Genomic DNA, 20,134 nt, shown 5'->3' on the forward strand with positions numbered 1-20,134 from the left:
TTACCTCGTTTACCTCTCAGATTGCTCCATAGGAACTTGAGCTCCAAGGCCACTTCAGGCAGGAATGCTGGGAAGCAGATCCCTCAACTTGGGGCACCTATCACAAACCCAGCACTGACTTCTCTTTGCAGGAGTCACCAGCTATGAAAGATGGACATCCCAGAGACCCCTCGTCGGTCAGCAGCACACCTGGGAAGGAGAGCAGAGACAGCGACAGGTAGGAAGTGGGCAGGTGGAGCAGGTTCCTTGAAAGCTGCAAGCCCACCCGGAGTCTGCTTCTCCTTCTGCCTCTCCCCCTGCTTGTGCTCCCTCTCTCATACTCTATCTCCCTCAAATAAATAAAAATCTAAAAAAAAGAAGAGTTGAACACTTAACTGACTAAGCCCTCTGCCCATCAGCATGCCAGGCTGCAGAGCTTTAGATGTGCCTCCTCTCTCTCTCCTTTCTTCTGAGTCTCAGAATTATAAGTACTCAGGGAGAAAACATTGCAAGGACAGAAATGTGTGAGCAAACCCAAAAAATCACTAATAATCCCACCCTTAACACCATGGGTTCTAGCATGCCGTCTGCTGTTATTTCCTAATTGTGTGCTCAGATATTACCTACATTAAAAATTACCCATGACAGTGTTTTCTTTTTCCAACCCCAGGCCAACCGTCCTCGGCCTCTTCTAAGTTCAAGTGCACTAAGGGGGTGTAAAAGACTCCCCCCAAAAGAACACCTTTTTATTGTGAGTTTCTAGATGTGGTGTGTATATTGTGTTGTCAGATGACTTGAAAGTAAGTTACAAATGTGACACTCAGCCCCTAAATACTTCAGTGTGCCTCATAAAATGTTTTAATTTTTTTTTTAAGACTTACTTATTGGGGCACCTGAGTGGTGTAATCGGTTGGGTGTCTGCCTTTGCCTCAGGTCATGATCTCAGTGTCCCAGGATTGAGCCTCTTCCTGCTCAGTGGGGAATCTGCTTCTCCCTCTCCCTCTGCTCCTCCTCCCCCCAGCCCAACTCATGCTTGCACCTGTACTCGGTCTGTCTCAAATAAATGAAATCTTGGGGGGAAAATTTTATTTGAGAGACAGAGTGTGTGCATGTGGTGGGGGGATGGGAAGCAAAGGGAGAGAAAAATCACAAGCAGATTCACCACCCAGGACAGAGTCTGACATGGGGCTCAATCTCACAACCCAGAGATCATGACCTGAGCCAAAATCAAGAGTCAGATGCTTAGGGGAGCCTGGATGGCTCAGTTGGTTAAGTGTCTACCTTTGGCTCAGGTTGTGATCCCGGGGTTCCCTGCTCAGCAGGGAGTCTGCTTCTCCTGCCTCTCCCCCTGCTTGTGCTCTCTCCCTCACAATCTCTCTCCCTCAAATAAATAAATAAAAATCTAAAAAAAAAAAAAAAAAAAAAAAAAAGAGAAGAGTTGAACACTTAACTAAGCCACCCAGGTACCCTCTCCAAAAATATTATATTTTATTTTTTCTAGATTTTTTTTTATTTTTTTTAAGATTTTATTTATTTATTCATAGAGACAGAGAGAGAGGCAGAGACACAGGCAGAGAGAGAAGTAGGCATCATACAAAGAGCCTGACATGGGATTCAATCCAGAGTCTCCAGGATCACGCCCTGGGCTGCAGGTGGCTCTAAACCGCTGCGCCACCGGGGCTGCCCTCCAAAAATATAATTTTTTTTAATTTTTTTTTATTTATTTATGATAGAGAGAGGGAGAGAGAAAGGCAGAGACACAGGCAGAGGGAGAAGCAGGCTCCATGCACCGGGAGCCCGACGTGGGATTCGATCCCGGGTCTCCAGGATCACGCCCTGGGCCAAAGGCAGGCGCCAAACCGCTGCGCCACCCAGGGATCCCCCTCCAAAAATATTTTAAAAGCCTACTGGATTACAATACCATTATCATACCTAAGGAGATTTATAATAATTCCCTCATATCATCTGATATGCAAATCATCCTCCACTTCCCCACTTCTCCCTTAAGTTAACGTGTGTAGCTTATTTTTTGGGAACCCAGATCAGTCAGGAGTCAGCACATTTAACTGTACATCTTTTTAAATCTTTTTAACGTTTTTGAGTATTGGCACCAGTCAAACCTAACCAGGTTTAGAAATATGTAGTAAATTTCTCCACGTGCAGGACCTGCAGATCCGTTCTGCCATCAGCAACTTCATTTTGGCATCATCTTCTTAGTGAGATGTTCTGCAAGTTCAAGCTTTTCTTCCCTCTCTAGGCCAAGGTTCAGCTACCTCTGGGGTTCTGGGCACAGAGCTAGGCAGTTCCCACTTGTTAAACCTAAGCATAAATTGTGGAAGAGGTAGTAAAAATAAACTAGCAAGAGGCAGGAGAAACAATGGAAAGCCTATAGGGGCCTGCTGAGAAGGGCTGTCCGCCTAGCCCGTGGCCACTCTTCGGTGCTGTCCCCCTAGCATCTGCGTGATCTGTCTGCCCAAGCTAAGATCTCCCCAGCTATTAAGAGATGGTGGGTGTTGTAGTTTAACACCTAGTAGCAAACAGTGTCTGTGTCAGGCAACAGGAGCTCACAGGTTCTGCCTCTAGCTGCTTTGAACCCAGGGACTCCATTTTTCAGAGTTGCAGATGGCCCTCGTGAGAAAAAGCAGAAGAGTAAGCACATTGACAGCTTAGAAACAATTACAAAAATGTTGTCCTCCCTCCACGAAGGCCAGTTCGCAGACTGGACACCGAAGGGACACATAACAGATGATTCTTCCCAGGACTGTGTGTGGTTTTGCTCTGGGCCATCCTCGTCTTGCTGAAGACACAAATTTTTATGTCTCAGATACCTAGGGTTAAAGTGTGGCCTGTGACCAGAAGGCCAGTCTGTGTGCCTCACAGGATCCCTGGTGAAAAACATCAGAATGAAACAGGAATAAGGAAGAAAATGCTGGGGGGAAGCAAGGTGCCTATAGACCCAGGATCTGTCTGTGCCCAGAATGCCCCTCACCACCCTGCGTTCCCCCTCTGATGGCAGTTCTCTCCTCTCCCCCTTCATTAGCAAACTCTTGCTCAGGGCTATGGGTCTCAGCTTGTCCATCCTGCCGCAGGGGCCTGCTGCCCTTCAGACTGGCTGGGTCTTTCTGCTCCTTTTAATGTCACTCTCTCCTACTCAACCCAGCACCCCAAGGACAAGGGCCAGTCTGCCTGGTTCCCACTTCTCAGTGCCACAGAAAGGTGGCCCTTAGAAAAGACTTGAGGAATGGTATTAATAGCCATGCGAACTCTCCCAACCCACTTGCCCTTTTGCTGTCCTGTCCTTGGGTGCCGACTGTGCATACTGTGGCCTTGACAAACAGTGACTAATACCATCACTTATTTAAATAGCTCAATGGAACCTTCTTGGCCTCCTTTTCTTTTTCTTTTTTCTTTCTTTTTTAACAAAGTAGGCTCCACCATGGAGCCCAGTGGCAGAACTTGAACTCATAACCCTGAGATCAGGAACTAAACTGAGACCAAGTGTCAGATGCCTAGCCAACTGAGCCACCAATCTCCATCCCTTCCATTTACAGACAGAGCATCCACAGAGAGCAGGAAGTGTCCCAAGGTCACACAGCTCATCAGTAGCAGTGCTGGAAATCCAGTCTGCATCCTAGCTTCCAGCCCCCTGTGCTGGAGGGTGGGAAGTGGCATGGGCTTCACATTGTAGCTGCAGTTCTGTGAGGACCTGCTCAGAGGTGATTGTAACCTCAGTAGCCCTCATGCGGAGGGCTGTACTATCTCAGCCCCCTGGTGTCCCAGACCCTGGGGCCTGTTGGACACTCGTGACACAAACTACTTCTCTCTAGGGCCTCAAGGTCACCAGATGGTTCAGAGTTGGCTCGGTTGGAGGAGGAAGTGGATGAGCTGTCCCTCATTGACCACAATGAAATTATGGCAAGGCTGACACTCAAGCAGGAGGTGAGTACAGGCCTTGTGCAGTCTGTCCATAAAGAGGGTGAGGGGGCTTTGAGGAGAGTATAACCTTGAGGTATCTCAGATAGGACCCAAGTGGCACCACTACCTCAGGTGGCCACCCCACACTTTGTGGGCTTTGCACACAGCATTTATCCTGGCCCCATGCCTGGGCCACTGGGGGTGCTCGAGGATACTGGGCAAATAGATGGACTTTTAGAAAAAGTGTACTGTCCCTTTCCCTGACACTTTTAGAGAGTAATCTCGGGCAAGTCACCTAACATCTCTAAGCCCCAGACGACAGGACTCTGGAGGAGATTATAACAGTGAACCCTGTGTAGTGTGCTCAGCACAGAGCCTGAGCATGGCGAGTGCTCATTCGCATAAGCTGTTTCACATTATTATTGACAGAATAACCCACTGCAATTTCAGTGGGAGGCACAGGCTGATTAAGAAATCCCAGGCCTGGCCACTGCGGCCACCTCTGCCCTGTGCCTTGTCAGGAGGGCCTTGTGACAATTCTGGAAACACAGAGGAACATCTTCATGTGATAGCCTTGAGCCACTCCTAGGGAAGTGACTGTGTTTCTGGGCTCCAGCCTCAGGGCAGCACGCACACACACAGATGCACAGACAAGCATGTGGATACTGCCCTTTGCGCAATGCTGGGCTGTGCCGAGTGGAACAGGCCTGGTAGGGGCACTGAGGCAGCCAGCTTCTCTGCAGAGAGAAGTGATGTTTCATGACCCTTACCAGGAATTCCTTCTGAAAAATTGGGTCATGGGCATAGCTGCCTTCACCCTTAGCTGGAAATCCAAGACATTTTAGTACTTTGGAATCTAAGGGTGAAAACAATGATGCCCTAGAGATGCCTAGAGAGGCAGGTACACCTCCAAAATTAAGGGCCGTGAACCCGTGGGGGCTCGCAGGGTTGATTTCCTTCAGGATCAGAGGCAGGGGGTGTGGGGCTCTCAGGCAGGCCTAGGCTGTGCTGCCTGGGCTCCCATTCCTGGCTGTGCCGACAGCTCTCTCTGACTCTGGGCAGGTTTATGAGTTAAAGCCTCTCTGCCACATGAAAGTAAAACTTATTCCTTAATTGGCAGATGGCAGCCAGTATTATGTAGGCAACGTCAGGCATAATTGAACGTCTTTGTGACGCTTTACACTCCTCTAAGGCCTCCCTGTGGCAGAATTTGTGACATTACGACAAGTGACTTCTTCCACCTGGGCAAACAGATAGAAATTTAGGGCGGCTTGCTGCAGTTTTAGGAACATGAATGTACTTGGAAATAGGCCTGCTACCTCTACAGTCTTCTTGGGAGTGGCTGGTGGCAGTCATGCCTGCCTCCCTGTGGGATTCCACCATACCCAGCACAAGAACTTCTGTCCTCACCTCTCTGCCCCCTGGGTTGGTGAAGAGAGAGAGATTTAATGGTGTCATTGTCCCTCAACTTGACTGTGACCCAGTGCAACATGCCCTGGTGTGTGGGCAGCTCTCAGATGAGTTCTGGTGTCTTGTCTGTTGAGCACAGAGCGGTGGGCGGGCTGGATGGTCACACCTCTGCACTCAGCCACACTCCTCCTGGGTGAGGAAGAACAGAAGGAAACAGGACCTGGGGTCTCCACAGGGCAGCGATTTGATCATCTCATCCCTGCCTAGGACTTCCTGATTTGACTGTCTCACGGCCAAATTCTGCTGCATGCCCTCCTTTGCTTTGTTGTTGCAGGGTGACGATGGGCCAGACGTCCGTGGAGGGTCTGGAGATATCCTACTGGTGCACGCTACTGAGACAGACAGGAAAGGTGCGGCAGCGCTCTATGCAGTGACCCTGGTCTCTGTCACAGCTCTCAGGGTGGGCTGGCCCCACAGCCCTGCCAGACCTGGGGATCAGAACCTGGGCCTGGTACTCCAGAACTGTACAGAGAGCCCACCCTGGGGATGAAACCAGCCCTCTCAGTGTGAGTCCTCCATGGGTGAAGGGTAGTGATGACCCCAAGGACCCTCAGGGCCAGCAGAGGGTGAGTTTCAAGTGCAGAGCTTGGCCAACAATATTAACATTATGAGAACACATAGGTAGCTGTTTCTACTTTTCCTGATGTTTGACCCATTATGTTATTCCAGATACTAGACAGGATTTCACTCATGGCCTCCACAAGGAGACCCTGGCATGTGTTCTGTCCAGAAGCCTTAGTCTTAAAGCAGTGGTGGCACTGTCATAGGATGGGGTTCTGACCCTCAGCACAAGGCCACCCCATTCAGCATACTGATCCATTGAAATGGCTAGAAAAGCAGGGGATCTACTGTTGGGTGGACTCTGTGCCAGCAAAAGAACAGTCATTCCACATATTGTTCCAGCAGGGAGAGGGAAAGAAGATGCCGTGACTTTGACCTCTGTCAGGAAGGGGAAAGGGCGCTGCAGGGCCCACACTTGGCCCCCCCTTCACTCCTTTTCTTTCTATATCTTTGAAAGTTACTGAAAGGCGATGTGACAACAGTATTAAAGCCAGTTATGTAAAGAATTAAAACATCCCAATCCTGAAACCCTAACCCACCAATTTTATTTTTATATATGACCATTTCCCTCTTTTTACAGCAGATTTCCCAAAATATGTTAAATTATGAAAATAGTACAGAAATGGTCACGTTGCAGAGAATTTGAAAAATAGACCAGCTGTTTGAAGAGGTCCCCAGTGGTCAGGGAGGTGCACAAAGCTGACGTGAGGCAGTGTGCCACACGGGCCTAGTCAGGAAACAGTCATTGTGCTTTTCTGCAGCAGACCATCCTCCACACCTGCCTGGGCACTAGCCTCAGCTGGATAAGAGGAACAGTTTCAATTTTATCCAAAGGGCTGAAGTGGGAGCTGGCTCCTGTCCTCAGCTTTGAGCAGCAAGCTCTGCTGCTCCCACTGGGCCAGAAGGAGCCCCGTGGGCAGGGCAGTCAAGAGCCTTCTCATTGGCCAGCAGTGCCCGGGAAAGGAGGCACTGCCACTAGCTGAAGACTCCCAGCTGGCCCCACCCTTCCATGGCACCTGAGTGCCCACTTGTGTGTGCCAGCACCATGCCAAGCTCTGCCCCTCTAGCCTTAGCCTAGATCTCTTAATATGTGGAAGTTCCCAGGGTTTTTGTTCCTGGGCCCTGCCATCTAAAGTATTACCTATAATTTAGCTTCAAAATTCTGAGGAGTTTGAATTTTTTCTCTGTGCCCATGATTAAGATTCTGAATCATCAGAGTCTTAGGACAGACAAGCAGCTCTTGACATGTGGTCAAGGATGGCAAATGTGTGAGGCAGGCATCACTAATCAGTTGTTCTTGACTCCAGATTTGGTGTTGTACTGTGAGGCCTTCTTGACCACCTACAGGACCTTCATCACCCCAGAGGAGCTCATCAAGAAGCTGCAGTACAGATATCCTTTCCTGTGGCCCCCAACCCTGGCCCCACACCTCACACCTCTCACGGCACAGAGCCTTGGGAGCCAACCAGGAGAGAGGGCCTTTTGTGCACGCTCACACAGGGAACTAGGTGGCTATGGTTGGTGCTTAGCCCTGCTCCATTGTGCCCCAGCTTTGTTACCTCAGGCCAGGCTTTATCTTCGAGCCTCATTCCTTGTCTAAGGGCTGAGTGAGATGACATGAAGTGCTGGATCATGGGTGTGCTGCCTGACAGCAGTTGTGGTCACTTAGGAGTCCTGAGAAGGAGGTAGAAAGAATCGACACACCCCAAGACGGAGGGAACACAAAGACCCCGGCAGAGACCCAGGTCACCGGCATCTGTAGCTTGCTAGCTGAGCCCCAGGCCATTGAGGTGATGAGTCCCAAGTGTGTGGGGCTTAAGAGAGTCAAGACTCAATAGCCTCAGGGAAGGCCACAGCCACTCCGCCTGGTGGCAGATGCAGCAGTGGACAAAAAGACCACGTCCAGACCCAATTTGCTCCTACCCTTCAACTGTACAGCCCCACGGGCTCACCCTTTCAAGGATGACTCTGTGCAGTAGCAGTTAAGGAAGACCCCAGGCCCTAGGACCCACTGTCATGGACTTCCTCTCAAACTTGCCCCTCCTGTGGAGGCTAACCTGAGCAACTGCTCTAAACAGTGGGCCAGCCCCTGGCCCCCTGTTCCAGGCCACCTCCCCCATTACAGCCCGTAACTGCCATCTGCTGGACAGCTGTTGTGCCTGGGGCAGGAAGTCTGAGTCCTCCAGGCTCTCTCCCTTTTCTGTGTGCCCTGAGGCTCGGCCTCTTGCATCCTCTGACCCTCTGTCGCTCCTTTCACTGTCCCCGTGCCCCAGCCCTAGAGGACCTCGTCCCTCAGAATTGAAGTGGACAGTCCCCACTGCAGAGACACATTCCCTACAGCCTCACATCACATGTTCAGTTGCTCACAGGCCTGGCTCTGCAGGTGATAGTAACTCTCACGCGCATGATGCAAAGCCCGTGCACATGAAGGCTCACTCAGCTATAAAACCACTTGATATATCATTACCATGTTATATATGCCTTTCTATTACTGCCTATTTCATGATCCAGGAAACAGGCTCAGAGAGAGTAAGTGACCGGCAGTTTGGTGGGAGAGTGGCCACCCTGTGCGCACAGCACACACTCCTGAGCTCAAGTTCCCAGCACCCACTTTCTGCAGCAGGCTCTGGGGACAGTCCTTGGTGTGAGGGTCCTTCATGAGCACCCAGAGATCCCTGGAGAGCAGGAAGGACAAGCCAGAGCAGGGTCTGGAGAGTCGATGGTGACCACAAGAGGATGGCAAGAATCTGTGCCCTCTGGGCAGAGACCATGACCTTGGGGAAGAGCTGGAGGTGGCCAGGTGTGTGGCTGCTGAGGGGTGGGGGCGTCTGAAGCCACCCAGAGACTCTGGGAGGGAACTTAAGGCAAGAGTGCCGGAAGCACCTCCCCCAGAGACCAGGGGCTTTAGGGCATGTGGTTTTTAACCACCTTTTTCCACCTGAGCCTCAGCCAGGCAGCCTGTGGCATTTCAGTAAGTCCCACAGGAAGCTTTGGTGGGAACTGACAGAAAGGCAGGGCCTCGGGGCATAGGGGAAGTGGTCCTGCAGGCATGGCTGGGGGGGAGAGTGTCTCACTCCCAGGGCTTCTGCACCTCACGACCACCCGGTAACTGGCAGTGGGGAGAAGTTCGCCCTCCCCTCCCATCCCCATCCCTGCCCACATGAGAATAGCTTTCCCTAACCTACACTTCACGTACGAGAAGTTCTCTCCCTTCGCCGACACCTTCAAGAAGCGCGTCAGCAAGAACACGTTCTTCGTGCTGGTGCGAGTGGTGGATGAGCTCTGGTGAGTGCTTCTGCCCACGAGGTGGCAGGGGGCCTCAGGCACCCCAGGACTCCCCACTGGGGCTGCAGGCTTCCCTGCTGAGATTGGGGCATCCTGGCTCATTCCATCTGCTTCTCCTGGGCCGGGTATCCACAGAGACCCCTGCAGCTCTGGATCCAGCTTGCTCCTGCCCACCTGAACAAGACCATTGGAGAGAATGATCCAGCCACGAGCCATGCCGGTCTCCTCATGGAGGCCATCCCTCACACACCAGTAGCCATGGCAGCCCCCTCCTGCTCTCCTCAGCTCCGTGCACCCAGCCCCCGGCCCTGACTCAGCACCCACTATTACCATTCACTTAACAAGTGCGCATCCAGCCAATCCCTCTCCTAGGTCTGGAGAGCCAGGATGAAGGAAACCACAGGCCCTCTCCTTCAAGGCATTTCCCTTCTGAGGGGAGGCCGGCCTCAGCCCCAGAAGGCACAGCTGTGAGACCGGCATTTACCGAAAGCCTTGTGCGGAGGGAAGTCAGGAGGGTCCTGCGGGCAGCTGGTCAGAGGGGCCAGGGGCTTCCCCCGGGGCAGGATTTGAATGGGGTTGTCTTGGTAGCCCAGGCCCTAAGGTATGCCCTGGTGCTTGTCCAGTGCCAGTGAGCACTTGCTGAGAGCACGGCAGTTACGTGTCACTAGTGGGACTACTCCCGTGGCTTCCAAGGATACAGGCAGCCGTCCAGACACCTTTTCTTGCTCTTTTCCTTTAAGAGGTCTCCTAACCCTGCTGGTCCCTGTCAGTGACCCTCGGGTATTCTAAGGTGGATTCTGGGCCCAGTGGCGGCAGTCCTCTTCCTGTGCTGTGTCCCTGTGCCCTCACTGTGTGGCCCTTGCTCCTCTAGCCTAGTGGAGTTGACAGAAGAGATCTTGAAGCTGCTCATGGAACTGGTCTTTCGCTTGGTGTGCAACGGGGAGCTCAGCCTGGCCCGCGTGCTCCGGAAGAACATCCTGGACAAGGTGGACCAGAAGAAGCTGCTCAGGTGTGCCAACTCCGACCAGCCCCTGGCAGCCAGGGGGGTAGCTGCCAGGTGAGCCACCAGCTGCCCCCACTGCCCCCCCTCCACCCCGTGGCTTCTCCAGCCCACCCCTGGCAGGAGTTGTGCCTGGTCGCTACCTCTCCACTCTGTTTCCCCTAGTGTCCCTCCCCAGTGCTGGTCCCGCCAGGCTCTACGATGAGGTGTCTTATGGACAGCCCAATGAGTTCCCCAGGGGCTGGGCCTCTTCTCCAGGGTCATGATGTGTGAAAATAAATAAATAAATAAATAAATAAATAAGCAAGCAAGCAAGCAAAGCTTTGCACAGTGGCAGTATTGAAGCCAATGAGGTTTATCTGAGGCTCAATTATTGCTAATTGAATTTAAAAAAAAAACACTTTTTACCAGGAAGTGAGGAGGCAAGGCCAGGGGTTGGTGGAGGGGGTCACTTACTGAGACAGGCAAATACATTCTGGGCTGTGGTCAGCTCTTGTCTTCCCAGCACTAACGTGGCAGCTGTGAATTCTTGACCAGCCCCCCATGCCATCCTGAGCATTACTAAGAACCTGTATATGGGCTCTAGTCTGTTGCTAGTCCTCTAGCCACACATGCTGACACATCACTTGTTTGTCATCGAGTGTTATAGCCTTCATCTCTGTGGTACCATCTCTACTGCCACTGGGCCCCGGCAGTGGGGTCAGGCTGCATTCTCTGGCAGCACAGTTGTCCATGGGAGCCACGGGACCCACCCAGCAGAGGCACCATGGTCACCAGCAGGAGTGCGGTCTCGTCCTGCCCTGCCATTGATCAGCTCTGAAGCTGCCATCCTGCTGTGAAGCAAGGCTTGGGGCAGCTGCTCCCTCTGGCGCCAGCTTCTGAGGCTGCAGAAAGGCAGTCAGCCAGCTCCTGCCGTCCCTGTCCCAACTGCTCACCTCATTCCTCTGTCTTCCAGGCCAGGGACTTTGCATGACTTTCACAGCCATGAAATAGCTGAGCAGCTGACACTGCTGGATGCTGAGCTCTTTTATAAAATAGAGGTATGGCATTAAGTGGGGCTCGGGAGAAGGCTGCCCTTTGCCCCTGGTGAACAGCTGCTTCTTTTCCCTAAAGAGGAGAAACTGCCCATCGCAGGGCAGCCAGAGGGCCCCAGCTCCAGCCAATCTATTTCCTTTTTCAGATTCCTGAGGTTTTGCTTTGGGCAAAAGAACAGAATGAGGAGAAAAGCCCCAACTTGACCCAGTTCACGGAGCACTTCAACAACATGTCGTACTGGTAAGAAGGAGTGGCTGTGCAAAGCCCCAGTTCTCTATCGTAGCACATCTGGCTGGGTTCCCATGTTCTCCTTCACAGAGCACTCCAGTGGCAAAGGGGAGATGCCATTTTCATTCCTCCCAGCTCCTTCCAAGGCCCTGGGCATTACTTGGGAACTGCAGGCAGCAGAGAGCACGCTGGATGGGCTGCCGCCTAGAGGGCTAGTTGAGGAGTCTGAGACCGGGAGGAGTGCCAGGATCGATTAGTAGTGTCTGCCATAGATGGCAGCAGAGGCAGGGGTGTTGACTGTGCCATCCTGCACTGATCACAGCTCCCCCACACACACCAGGCAGCCTCAGGGCTGAACATCACCTGCTCTCTGCCTGAAAGAGTACATTCTGTTAATACTTTAATTAGGCCTGAATCCTTAAAGAAAAATGAAGCCTAAAGGTATGTTTATACTATAATATGAAACAGAATAGTTAGCTTTTCAGGATGGGACTTAAAGGTGCCCACAGTCTCTCAGCATGAACCAAGGATAGTCAGAGCATAGCAGCCACACAGCCCCACACTGTGCCCAACCCCACCCTACACCCAGTTCACTACTGCCACTAACGTCTAACATTTTTTAAATGCTTCAAGGACTGTTTGTCGAAAGAAACTCGGGTCATCTCCCTCTTTGCTGGTTTTTCTCCCCACTGCATGAAGTGCTCTGCTCCTCAGAAACGTGAGCTTGACCATAGCAAGCTACCATAGGACACAATGGCATGTAGGGCAGACAGAAACTGCACATAGCCCTGAGCCCAGCCTCCAACCCAGCCCCCTGCTGGGCACACCCCCCCCCCCCCTCAGAGCCATGGTCCTCGGGGTGTGCTAAGGGCAGGTGCCCCTCAGTGGAGCCAAAGACAAAGCAGAAGCAGCACTCCCTCTGAGTGGACTGGCAATGGCTCCAGCCCACAGTGAGGTCCTCGTGCAATGCTGGCTTCTTAGTTGCTGCTCTGGTTCTCAAGATGGCTTCCTAACCCACAGGCTCACTCGCCTCCTGAGCTAGTCCTGAGGCCATGGGAAGAGCTCCTGTGATGCTTGGTCAGCACTTGTCAGGAAATCTCTGCTTTGGTACTCCAAAAGCCTCCATCTGCACACATAGCCAGGCATCCCCATCATGCCATGTAACCTCTTGGCCTGTCCCTGGGATTGCTTTGAGCTCCCCAAGAGCAGAGGCAAGGGCTGTACTTGGCACCTCGGAAGCCGTGGGCATGCGGTGCAGGTGTCCACATCCCTCTCCACCAGGACCCCTTAGGTCAGCTCAGCAGTCTTTTCCCCTTTGGTTCATGCAGGGTCCGGTCAATAATCATGTTACAAGAAAAAGCCCAGGACAGGGAGCGGCTGCTACTGAAGTTCATCAAGATCATGAAGGTAGGGGGATCCCTGGGTGGCTCAGCAGTTTAGCGCTCAGAAGGTGAGCTTGACCATAGTGCTCAGAACGTGAGCTTGTCTGGGTTTTCAGCCCAGACCCTGATCTTGGAGTCCTGGGATCAAGTCCCACCTCGGGCTCCCTGCATGGAGTCTGCTTCTCCTTCTGCCTGTGTCTCTGCCTCTCTCTCTCTCTCTCTCTCTCTCTCTCTCTCTGGGTTTCTCATGAATAAATAAATATTAAAAAAAAAAAAAAGATCATGAAGGTAAACCATGGATGCCCTCCCCAGAGTCTGCTCCTTCAGGCCCTGCTCAGAGACCCCAGGCCTACCTCACGGCCTCCCCACCTCTCTCCGTAGCACTTACGGAAGCTGAACAACTTTAACTCCTACCTGGCCATCCTCTCGGCACTGGACTCAGCTCCCATCCGCAGGCTAGAGTGGCAGAAGCAGACCTCAGAGGTGAGTGGCTGGGAGGGAGGAGGCGGGAGGCCCACCTGGCCCCTGGCAAGCCAGCTGTTGGGGAAGGTACTCAGATTTCTGCTCTGTGGCCAGCCACCCCCACATTGGTTGCTGTAGCTCATCTCCCATCTCTGGGCCTGGAGGGACTTCATGGTTGGTGCTGGGGTCGTCCACTCATAGGGTCCTCCCACCTGGGCTTCAGGCCTGTACCTGGGTCCCTGCTCACTGGTGCCTTCCTTCCTTGTACCCATGCTTCTGCAGGGGCTGCTCTGGGCTAAGGGCTGCATTAGTCCTTGGGGACATGCTTTGAACAGGCCAGACCTGTTAGATGATTTCTTTAGGCTAACTTCCAAAGGGGAAAGGATGGGGGGGTCTGCCCATTCTAGGGTCAGGGAGATCCCCTGAGGAAGCATCAATCCACCAAGACCCACACAGGAAGTATTTCCTGGGAAGGAAGGGAATTCCTGTCAGAGGCAACAGAAGAATATATAGACTGGCTCCCTCAAGCAGCAGGACAGATGTCGGCATGGCCATGTTACTGGGGAGGCGACCCGCTCTGGACCATGAGGGCCTTGGGGTGGCCTGGAGAAGTACCTTGAGAAGAGAGGCAAAGCTCTTATGGGGGTTGGGTGTCCGCTGGGCCACCCAGGTGTTATCTCAAGGGCTGACATGAAGGGACAGTTGTAAGACTGTTGTATGGAGAAGGGTGGGGCATTCACCGTGGCTGCCGCAGAAGCACCGGGGAGGTCCTGAGGAGATGACACACCAGGGTGAGAGGCAGCTAACGGGGATGGGCAAACAGAGAATGGGACAGGCCAGAACCCCACATCGCATGCAGAAGGGAGCAGTGGCACCTCGCTGAGATCCCCTACCATGCCTAGATAGCTATGTCTTGAGTGTGATGGGGAGCCAAGGCAGACTTGGAGCCAGGGCTGGCACCCTGCAGGAGGCCAAGCTCCAGCCCCGGTACCCACGGTGGGCATGAGGTGCTCAGAGCTGTGGTTCTGCAGCACGCACAAGCAGTCCTGGGGGCCGTTTCTCCATAGAAGGCCTGGTCTCTCAGGCAGGGCCCAGGGCTATCTCTGGGGTGCTGGGTGAGGGCTTGGTCAGTGAGGAGGTTGGAACTGGTGCCTGAGCACCATCCCAGCCCTCACACACTGTCCCTGCTGCCCAGGGCCTGGCCGAGTACTGTACACTGATCGACAGCTCGTCCTCCTTCCGCGCCTACCGGGCCGCCCTGTCCGAGGTGGAGCCGCCCTGCATCCCATACCTGTAAGTAGAGACCCCACTCCAGCCCACATAGACCAGCCCCCCGGGGACTCTGGGCAAGATGTGTGTGTGGATAGAAAAACCCTCCCTTGTAGATTTCCAGCTTAGACAGTTATATTTTTAAACTGTGTAATGAGGAGTGTGTTTTATTTCTAAACAGAAAGGAAGGGTCTAAAGGGTGAAAATGGTCCTACTCTCCCATCTCCCAGTCCCACATCTGTTTCCTTCCCTCCTCCGCCAGGAAGGCGATTTCTCTCCCCACTCCCTGGCCCCGAACCCTAGGAGTCCTTAGCTTGGCTGCACCTTACAGTGAGCTGAGGGCCCTACCACCAGTCACCCAGGAGCCCTGAGAGTGTTTCCCCACGTGTGAGCCATGGAATGGAGGAAATGGGTTTGGGGAAAACAACCTTAGTCACATAGCAAGGAAATAGTGGACAGGGTCAAAACTACACAGGTCTGTTACCAGAGCCCTTAATAAGCTGGCAGATAATTGAGAATCTCCATAAAGGGGTAGAAGACTCTGCAGTGGCCCGGTGGGGGCTGCCTTTAAGTCCCCTGCCTTTCTGCCCTCACTGCTTCCCCCTCAAGGGTAGACAGCTGGGCTCCTGAATGTGTCATCCGTGCCCCGTCGCTCACTCTATGGCTTCACATCCTCTTTAGTGAGAAGTACCTGTAACAAAGAGAAGATCCCCCCATGCCTCCCTCCCAAGTTTTGGGGGTTTTTTGTTGTTGTTGTTCATTTATTAATTTTACAAGGCTCTCATAGCAGAGCTGGCTTTCCCAGGGACCCACAGTTTCTAGGTCAGGAGTTCACACTGGAAGAGACCAACAGATGCCAGATGTGCTTTCTGGAGCAGTAACTGGACTTCTCCATCCTCCCAGGGGGCTTATCCTGCAGGACCTCACCTTTGTTCACCTGGGAAACCCAGACTATATTGACGGGAAGGTGAATTTTTCCAAACGGTGGCAGCAGTTCAACATTCTGGACAGCATGCGGTGCTTCCAACAAGCGTGAGTATTGCCACCTGTGGGGCAGGGCTGGGGCCACACCAGAGCCCTCAGCACCTGGCCCCCAAGCAGAGAGAGGGGAGGTGATGAAGGAGTGAGGGGGGCGTGACAGAGGAATGAGGTCTGCACCCCGAGATGGTGGCCAGCCTGTTCTCTGCACACTATGTACTGGGAGCCTGCAGAACATGGGCCTGCGAGATGGGGTCTTCCTGGGGCAGCATGTAGAAGGGCGCCCAGAATGCTGCAGCAAGCCCTCCACCTATGAGGAGCCCCACTGTCCAGGGCCTGCTCCGGTAGCTGGGATGATGCACGTGGCCCCTCGGGGAGGCTTCTGGCCCCTGCTGGCCCTGACTGGAGGCCCCCCCACAGGCACTATGATATCCGAAGAAACGATGACATCATAAACTTCTTCAATGACTTCAGTGACCACCTGGCGGAGGAGGCTCTGTGGGAACTCTCTCTGAAAATCAAACCTAGGAACATAACAAGGAGAAAAACAGACCGAGAGGAGAAGACCTAGAAGCAGGTGCCGCGAGCAAGGAGAACGCTCAAGAGAGGCTCTGAGACCGGGAGGGACTTTGGACCTGTCCCCGGGTGGGCTGCACGGGTGCCGGCCCCAGGGCCCAGCCCACCCTCCACTGTGCTGGGCAGGAGCCCCAGCAGCTTCCTGCTTCCCTCCTGCGTGGGAGCGGACGCCAGGCCCGCAGCGGAGCCAGCAGGCAGGTCTTGTTCCTGATTTGTGAACCCGTGGTTTGGTTTTGGTTTTGGTTTCTGCTTTCACTTCTGTATTCCCCTCTCCCACCTTCTGCCTGGGAGCAGCACAGGGCAGTCAGCAGACCATGGAACGGTGGGACTCTTCACCCCTTCTTAAGTTCCAGGGTCCTGGGTCTGTTGAAATGACAAGTGAGTGGGAGACCCTCAAAAGGTCAGCGGGGGCTGTACTCCTGGTGACTTCGAACGAAAGGGACTTTCAGTGGAGTGGGCAGAAAGCAGGGAAGACCCAGGGAGGCTCCTTTAGCTTTCCCTGCCCTGCCCTGCTTTTTAAAATGCAAGATGGTGTGAGCTTTGGTTGGGGCCAGAAAGGTTCAGCCGGTAGCCTTTCAGTAGCCCTGGAGCCGGTGCTCCAAACTGCCCTCTCCCTGTCCCTTCGTCTCCCTGACCACCTGTCGCTCTGGGGAGCTGGGAAGAAGATGGAGCAAGGGAGGACTTCGGTTTATGAGCTGGGGCCAAGAGCTCCTGGGTGAGTTATGTTGGAGAGTGGGGGGGCACTTCTGTCCTGGGGAAGGCCAGCAGCCCCTCCTCCATCACTTCCTGTGTGCCTTAAACTCCAGCTTCTGTCCCCCTGCCCCATGGGCTCCCCTCCTACCTTGCTCCATCCCGCTGGAGCCAGGAACTGCTCCTCAGACCTCTCCACCAGTGCTGTGGGCTCTGCCCAGGGGAGGATGGGATGTCCCCAAGGGGGCTGGGGTCGACGTGGCTATGGAGGGGGCCACAGCTCCTACCCCAGGGCAGGCTTGCTCTCTCCATCCTCTTCACTGGAAACCATGCTCGCTGTTAAGGTGGACAGTCAGAGGCAGGTTTGCCTGGAAGTCCCCTCCAGGCTGCTGCCCACCCCCTGTCCCATGGGTCCTGGTTTGTGTGACTGAGTGCTCACTGCTGGACAAATGCCAGGATCCAGCTTCTTAACCATGTCACTCTGAGACCTTCATAGGTTTTGAGCGGCTTTCTTCACTCTTATTTTGGAGTCTTGTACATAGAGGGGAGAAGATCCGTGAAGGGCCAGCGATGCCCCCTCCGGCAGCAATCTGGCTGCAGCAGGCCGAATGTGTCACTTTCTTATTTAAAGCGTGTGGTCGAGGTTCTTCAGCAGTGCTGGGGTGGGCTTGGTGCCCACTTTGAGTCCCCTCACTGCCGTCTTGTCCTGTCTTGCCTCGCACCTGACCCAGTTCTGCTGGATGCTGCTTTGTGTGTGGGGGCTGCTGGGGCGCCAATACTAAAGTGGAGTTTCTGCCTCACACACCTGTAAGCAGGTGGATGTAGGAGTAGAGGGGCCTTTACTTGCCCTCCCCTCTCCTCTGGGAGCCCTGCCAGGTGGAAGGAGGCAGTGCCGGGGAGGGGGGTGGGGTAAGGGAACAAGGGGCTGGTGTGTCAGGGTGGCCTCTGGGTGAGAACCACAGGGGCCGTATGTGTTTAACTTATTAGCTGACAGGCTTCCCATCCTCCGCCTCCTTAGGACACCGTCCAGGTTCTGGGATTGCCCAACCCTGTGCCAGCACTGCAGTGTGGCTGTGATCCATCTGTCTTGGGGATCAGGACAGGGTATTCCCTGCAGATGGGGCTGGAGCCAGGGAAAGGGCAGGCACATGCCAGGTCAGAACGAACCCAACTTTTCAGAAGCACCTCCCTTTCCCCCACACCTCCCCCGTGTTACATTGTAATATATATATATTCCCACTAACCTGGCTGATAGTGGCATCTTCCCGCAGACATTTCAAACCTGTAACTTTTATATGAAAGGAAAATAAACACCAATGAAAGCTGCGTCCAAGTGACAATCGGAGCTGCCCCCCCTCACAGGCGGGGCTCTGGCACACTTAGGGTGCAGGTCGTGTATCCCAGTTCCCACACCCGAGTGCTACTGTTGGGGGAGTTTGGGAAGGGTGGACAGAGGCCACCAGCCTGTCTAGAATTTTCCCTCCTCAGTCTTGTGCTCCGTAAGTCGATTACTGCGCTAATCCTCTACTGCCCCGTAGCATCCATTTCTAGGGTGGCATTTGGGGTCACAGAGGTACCTAGAGCTACTTTTCAAAGCCCCTAAAGCATGTCTGAAGATACACCTCTAAGATTCCATCCCCATACCACCCCAAGGCAGCATGCACAGGCTTGGAAACAGCCCAATGGGTTCCAATCTTTTCTCTGTCTGATACGGGCTATGGCTCCTCCACTCATGATGAGCCGTTGGACTTAATCCCAGCCTGTGTGTCATCTCCTTTTGCCATCCTGCCCGTTGCCCAGTGTCTGAGAGGTAGGGCCATCAGCTGCTGAGTCCTCTACTAGCTGCCTATACCAAGAACCAGCCTGGTGTGGCCCTCAGCTCCCTGCAGGTGACTGGAAAGTCACAGGCCAGGTACAGACATCTGAACTGAGCTTGCCAACCAGAACCACAGGGCATGGCTGCTACCACCCACCCTGGCTAAATGCCTGGGTTCCACTGCCACCTTCAGAGGGGACTAGGAATCTGCATACTTAACCCACCAAAACTCAGGATGCTCAGGTGACCTGTGAATGACTCTTCTCTCGCCCCCACCCCCCACCCCATTCAGATCTCAGCCATTGGGTGGTACAGGGCCAGTCTTCTTGGGGTATGATGACCCCCACCCCATTCCCTCCAGCAGAGTGAGAGGCAAACCCTACACATTCATTTAAACCATCACTCATTCATCAATTTGTTTTGTTCACTAGGGGTACATGATTTAGGAACCTGGTCGGGGAGGGTTTGGGTCATTCTGGTCCTGCATTTGCCAGGACATACTGGAGGGCCTTCACCCTAGGCTACTAAGGGCTCTGGTCCTGGTTCTGCAGCTGATATGCAAAGTGACCTTAGGTAAGTGGCCCCCTCTCTGCGTCCTGGTGTTCCAGGGGCTAGGAGAGATAACAACAGCTTCTACCTCATAGGTCTGAGGCGGCTCAGTGAGTTAATCCCTAGTACAGGGTCAGGCAGGCTTCTGCCAGTGTCATCATTTACACGCACGCCACACACACAGAGATCCTGGGTCCTTAGCATTCTGTAGGCCAGTTTACATCATTCAGCCCTCTTAACTGAAAATCCCCACCAGTGAACTATTCCAGCCATGCTAAATGCTACCGAGAGGAGGTACTTGACATTAAAGAAATTAAGTCTGATTTGAAATCCACTCATAGACATTTCAAGTCCAGACAGGCTTACCAGCAATTCATGCCAAACAAGTAGCTTTAGTCTTACATGCTTGCCCCTGAGAACAGAAGAGGAAACACCTCTTGACTCGTCTGGAGTGAAATACAGTCTTGACATCAAACCCAGATAAGAGTAAGGAAAATTGTAGGCAAATATTTGTGTAAAACTTCTGAAATAATCTTAGCAACCTCAAACCAGCAGTGTATAAAAATCAGTACTCCCTAACCAAGCTGGGTTTACCCTCAAATGCAAGGATGGACTATCAGTAAGCTGGTGAATGTACTAGACACCTTATTCGGGTACCCCCATCTGGTGCACCTCTCCTTCCTGGGCACAGGAGAGACTCTGCTTCCCAGCCCCCCCCTGCAGGCAGGTCCATGAGGTCTGAGGGGCCACATACATGTCACTGGGGCTGGGAACTCAGCATGTGTGCCACCCTTCTGCTCACTCTTTCCCCACCGTGACACACTTAGATTCCAGATGTTGAAGTGGCAGAGTTCCAAGTGGAGAGAAACCAGACTGAGACCACCCCAACTGCCCCATACTAGACTTGACATGAATAAAAAATGAACTTGTGCTAACTAA

General features: G+C 53.3%; 1 protein-coding gene and 1 pseudogene across 25 annotated transcripts in view; both read left to right on the forward strand.

Moving 5' to 3' along the window:
- Window positions 1-20,134, forward strand: part of RAPGEF1 (Rap guanine nucleotide exchange factor 1) — a 139,383-nt gene extending 119,249 nt beyond the window's left edge. For all 25 annotated transcript variants that reach the window (XM_072748305.1, XM_072748299.1, XM_072748308.1 and 22 more), the window contains 13 exons: window positions 132-217; window positions 3,807-3,918; window positions 5,639-5,714; window positions 7,233-7,317; window positions 9,118-9,210; window positions 10,082-10,267; window positions 11,166-11,250; window positions 11,391-11,485; window positions 12,802-12,880; window positions 13,237-13,338; window positions 14,513-14,610; window positions 15,490-15,618; window positions 15,985-20,134. In XM_072748305.1, the coding sequence (XP_072604406.1) occupies window positions 132-217; window positions 3,807-3,918; window positions 5,639-5,714; window positions 7,233-7,317; window positions 9,118-9,210; window positions 10,082-10,267; window positions 11,166-11,250; window positions 11,391-11,485; window positions 12,802-12,880; window positions 13,237-13,338; window positions 14,513-14,610; window positions 15,490-15,618; window positions 15,985-16,135 (1,377 nt within the window). In that variant the 3' untranslated portion in view covers window positions 16,136-20,134. The remainder of the gene's footprint in view (window positions 1-131; window positions 218-3,806; window positions 3,919-5,638; window positions 5,715-7,232; window positions 7,318-9,117; window positions 9,211-10,081; window positions 10,268-11,165; window positions 11,251-11,390; window positions 11,486-12,801; window positions 12,881-13,236; window positions 13,339-14,512; window positions 14,611-15,489; window positions 15,619-15,984) is intronic.
- LOC112928048 (U4 spliceosomal RNA) lies at window positions 10,530-10,611 on the forward strand (annotated as a pseudogene).

The sequence above is a fragment of the Vulpes vulpes genome, chromosome 2 (assembly GCF_048418805.1).
Source record: "Vulpes vulpes isolate BD-2025 chromosome 2, VulVul3, whole genome shotgun sequence".
NCBI classification, from domain to species: domain Eukaryota; kingdom Metazoa; phylum Chordata; class Mammalia; order Carnivora; family Canidae; genus Vulpes; species Vulpes vulpes.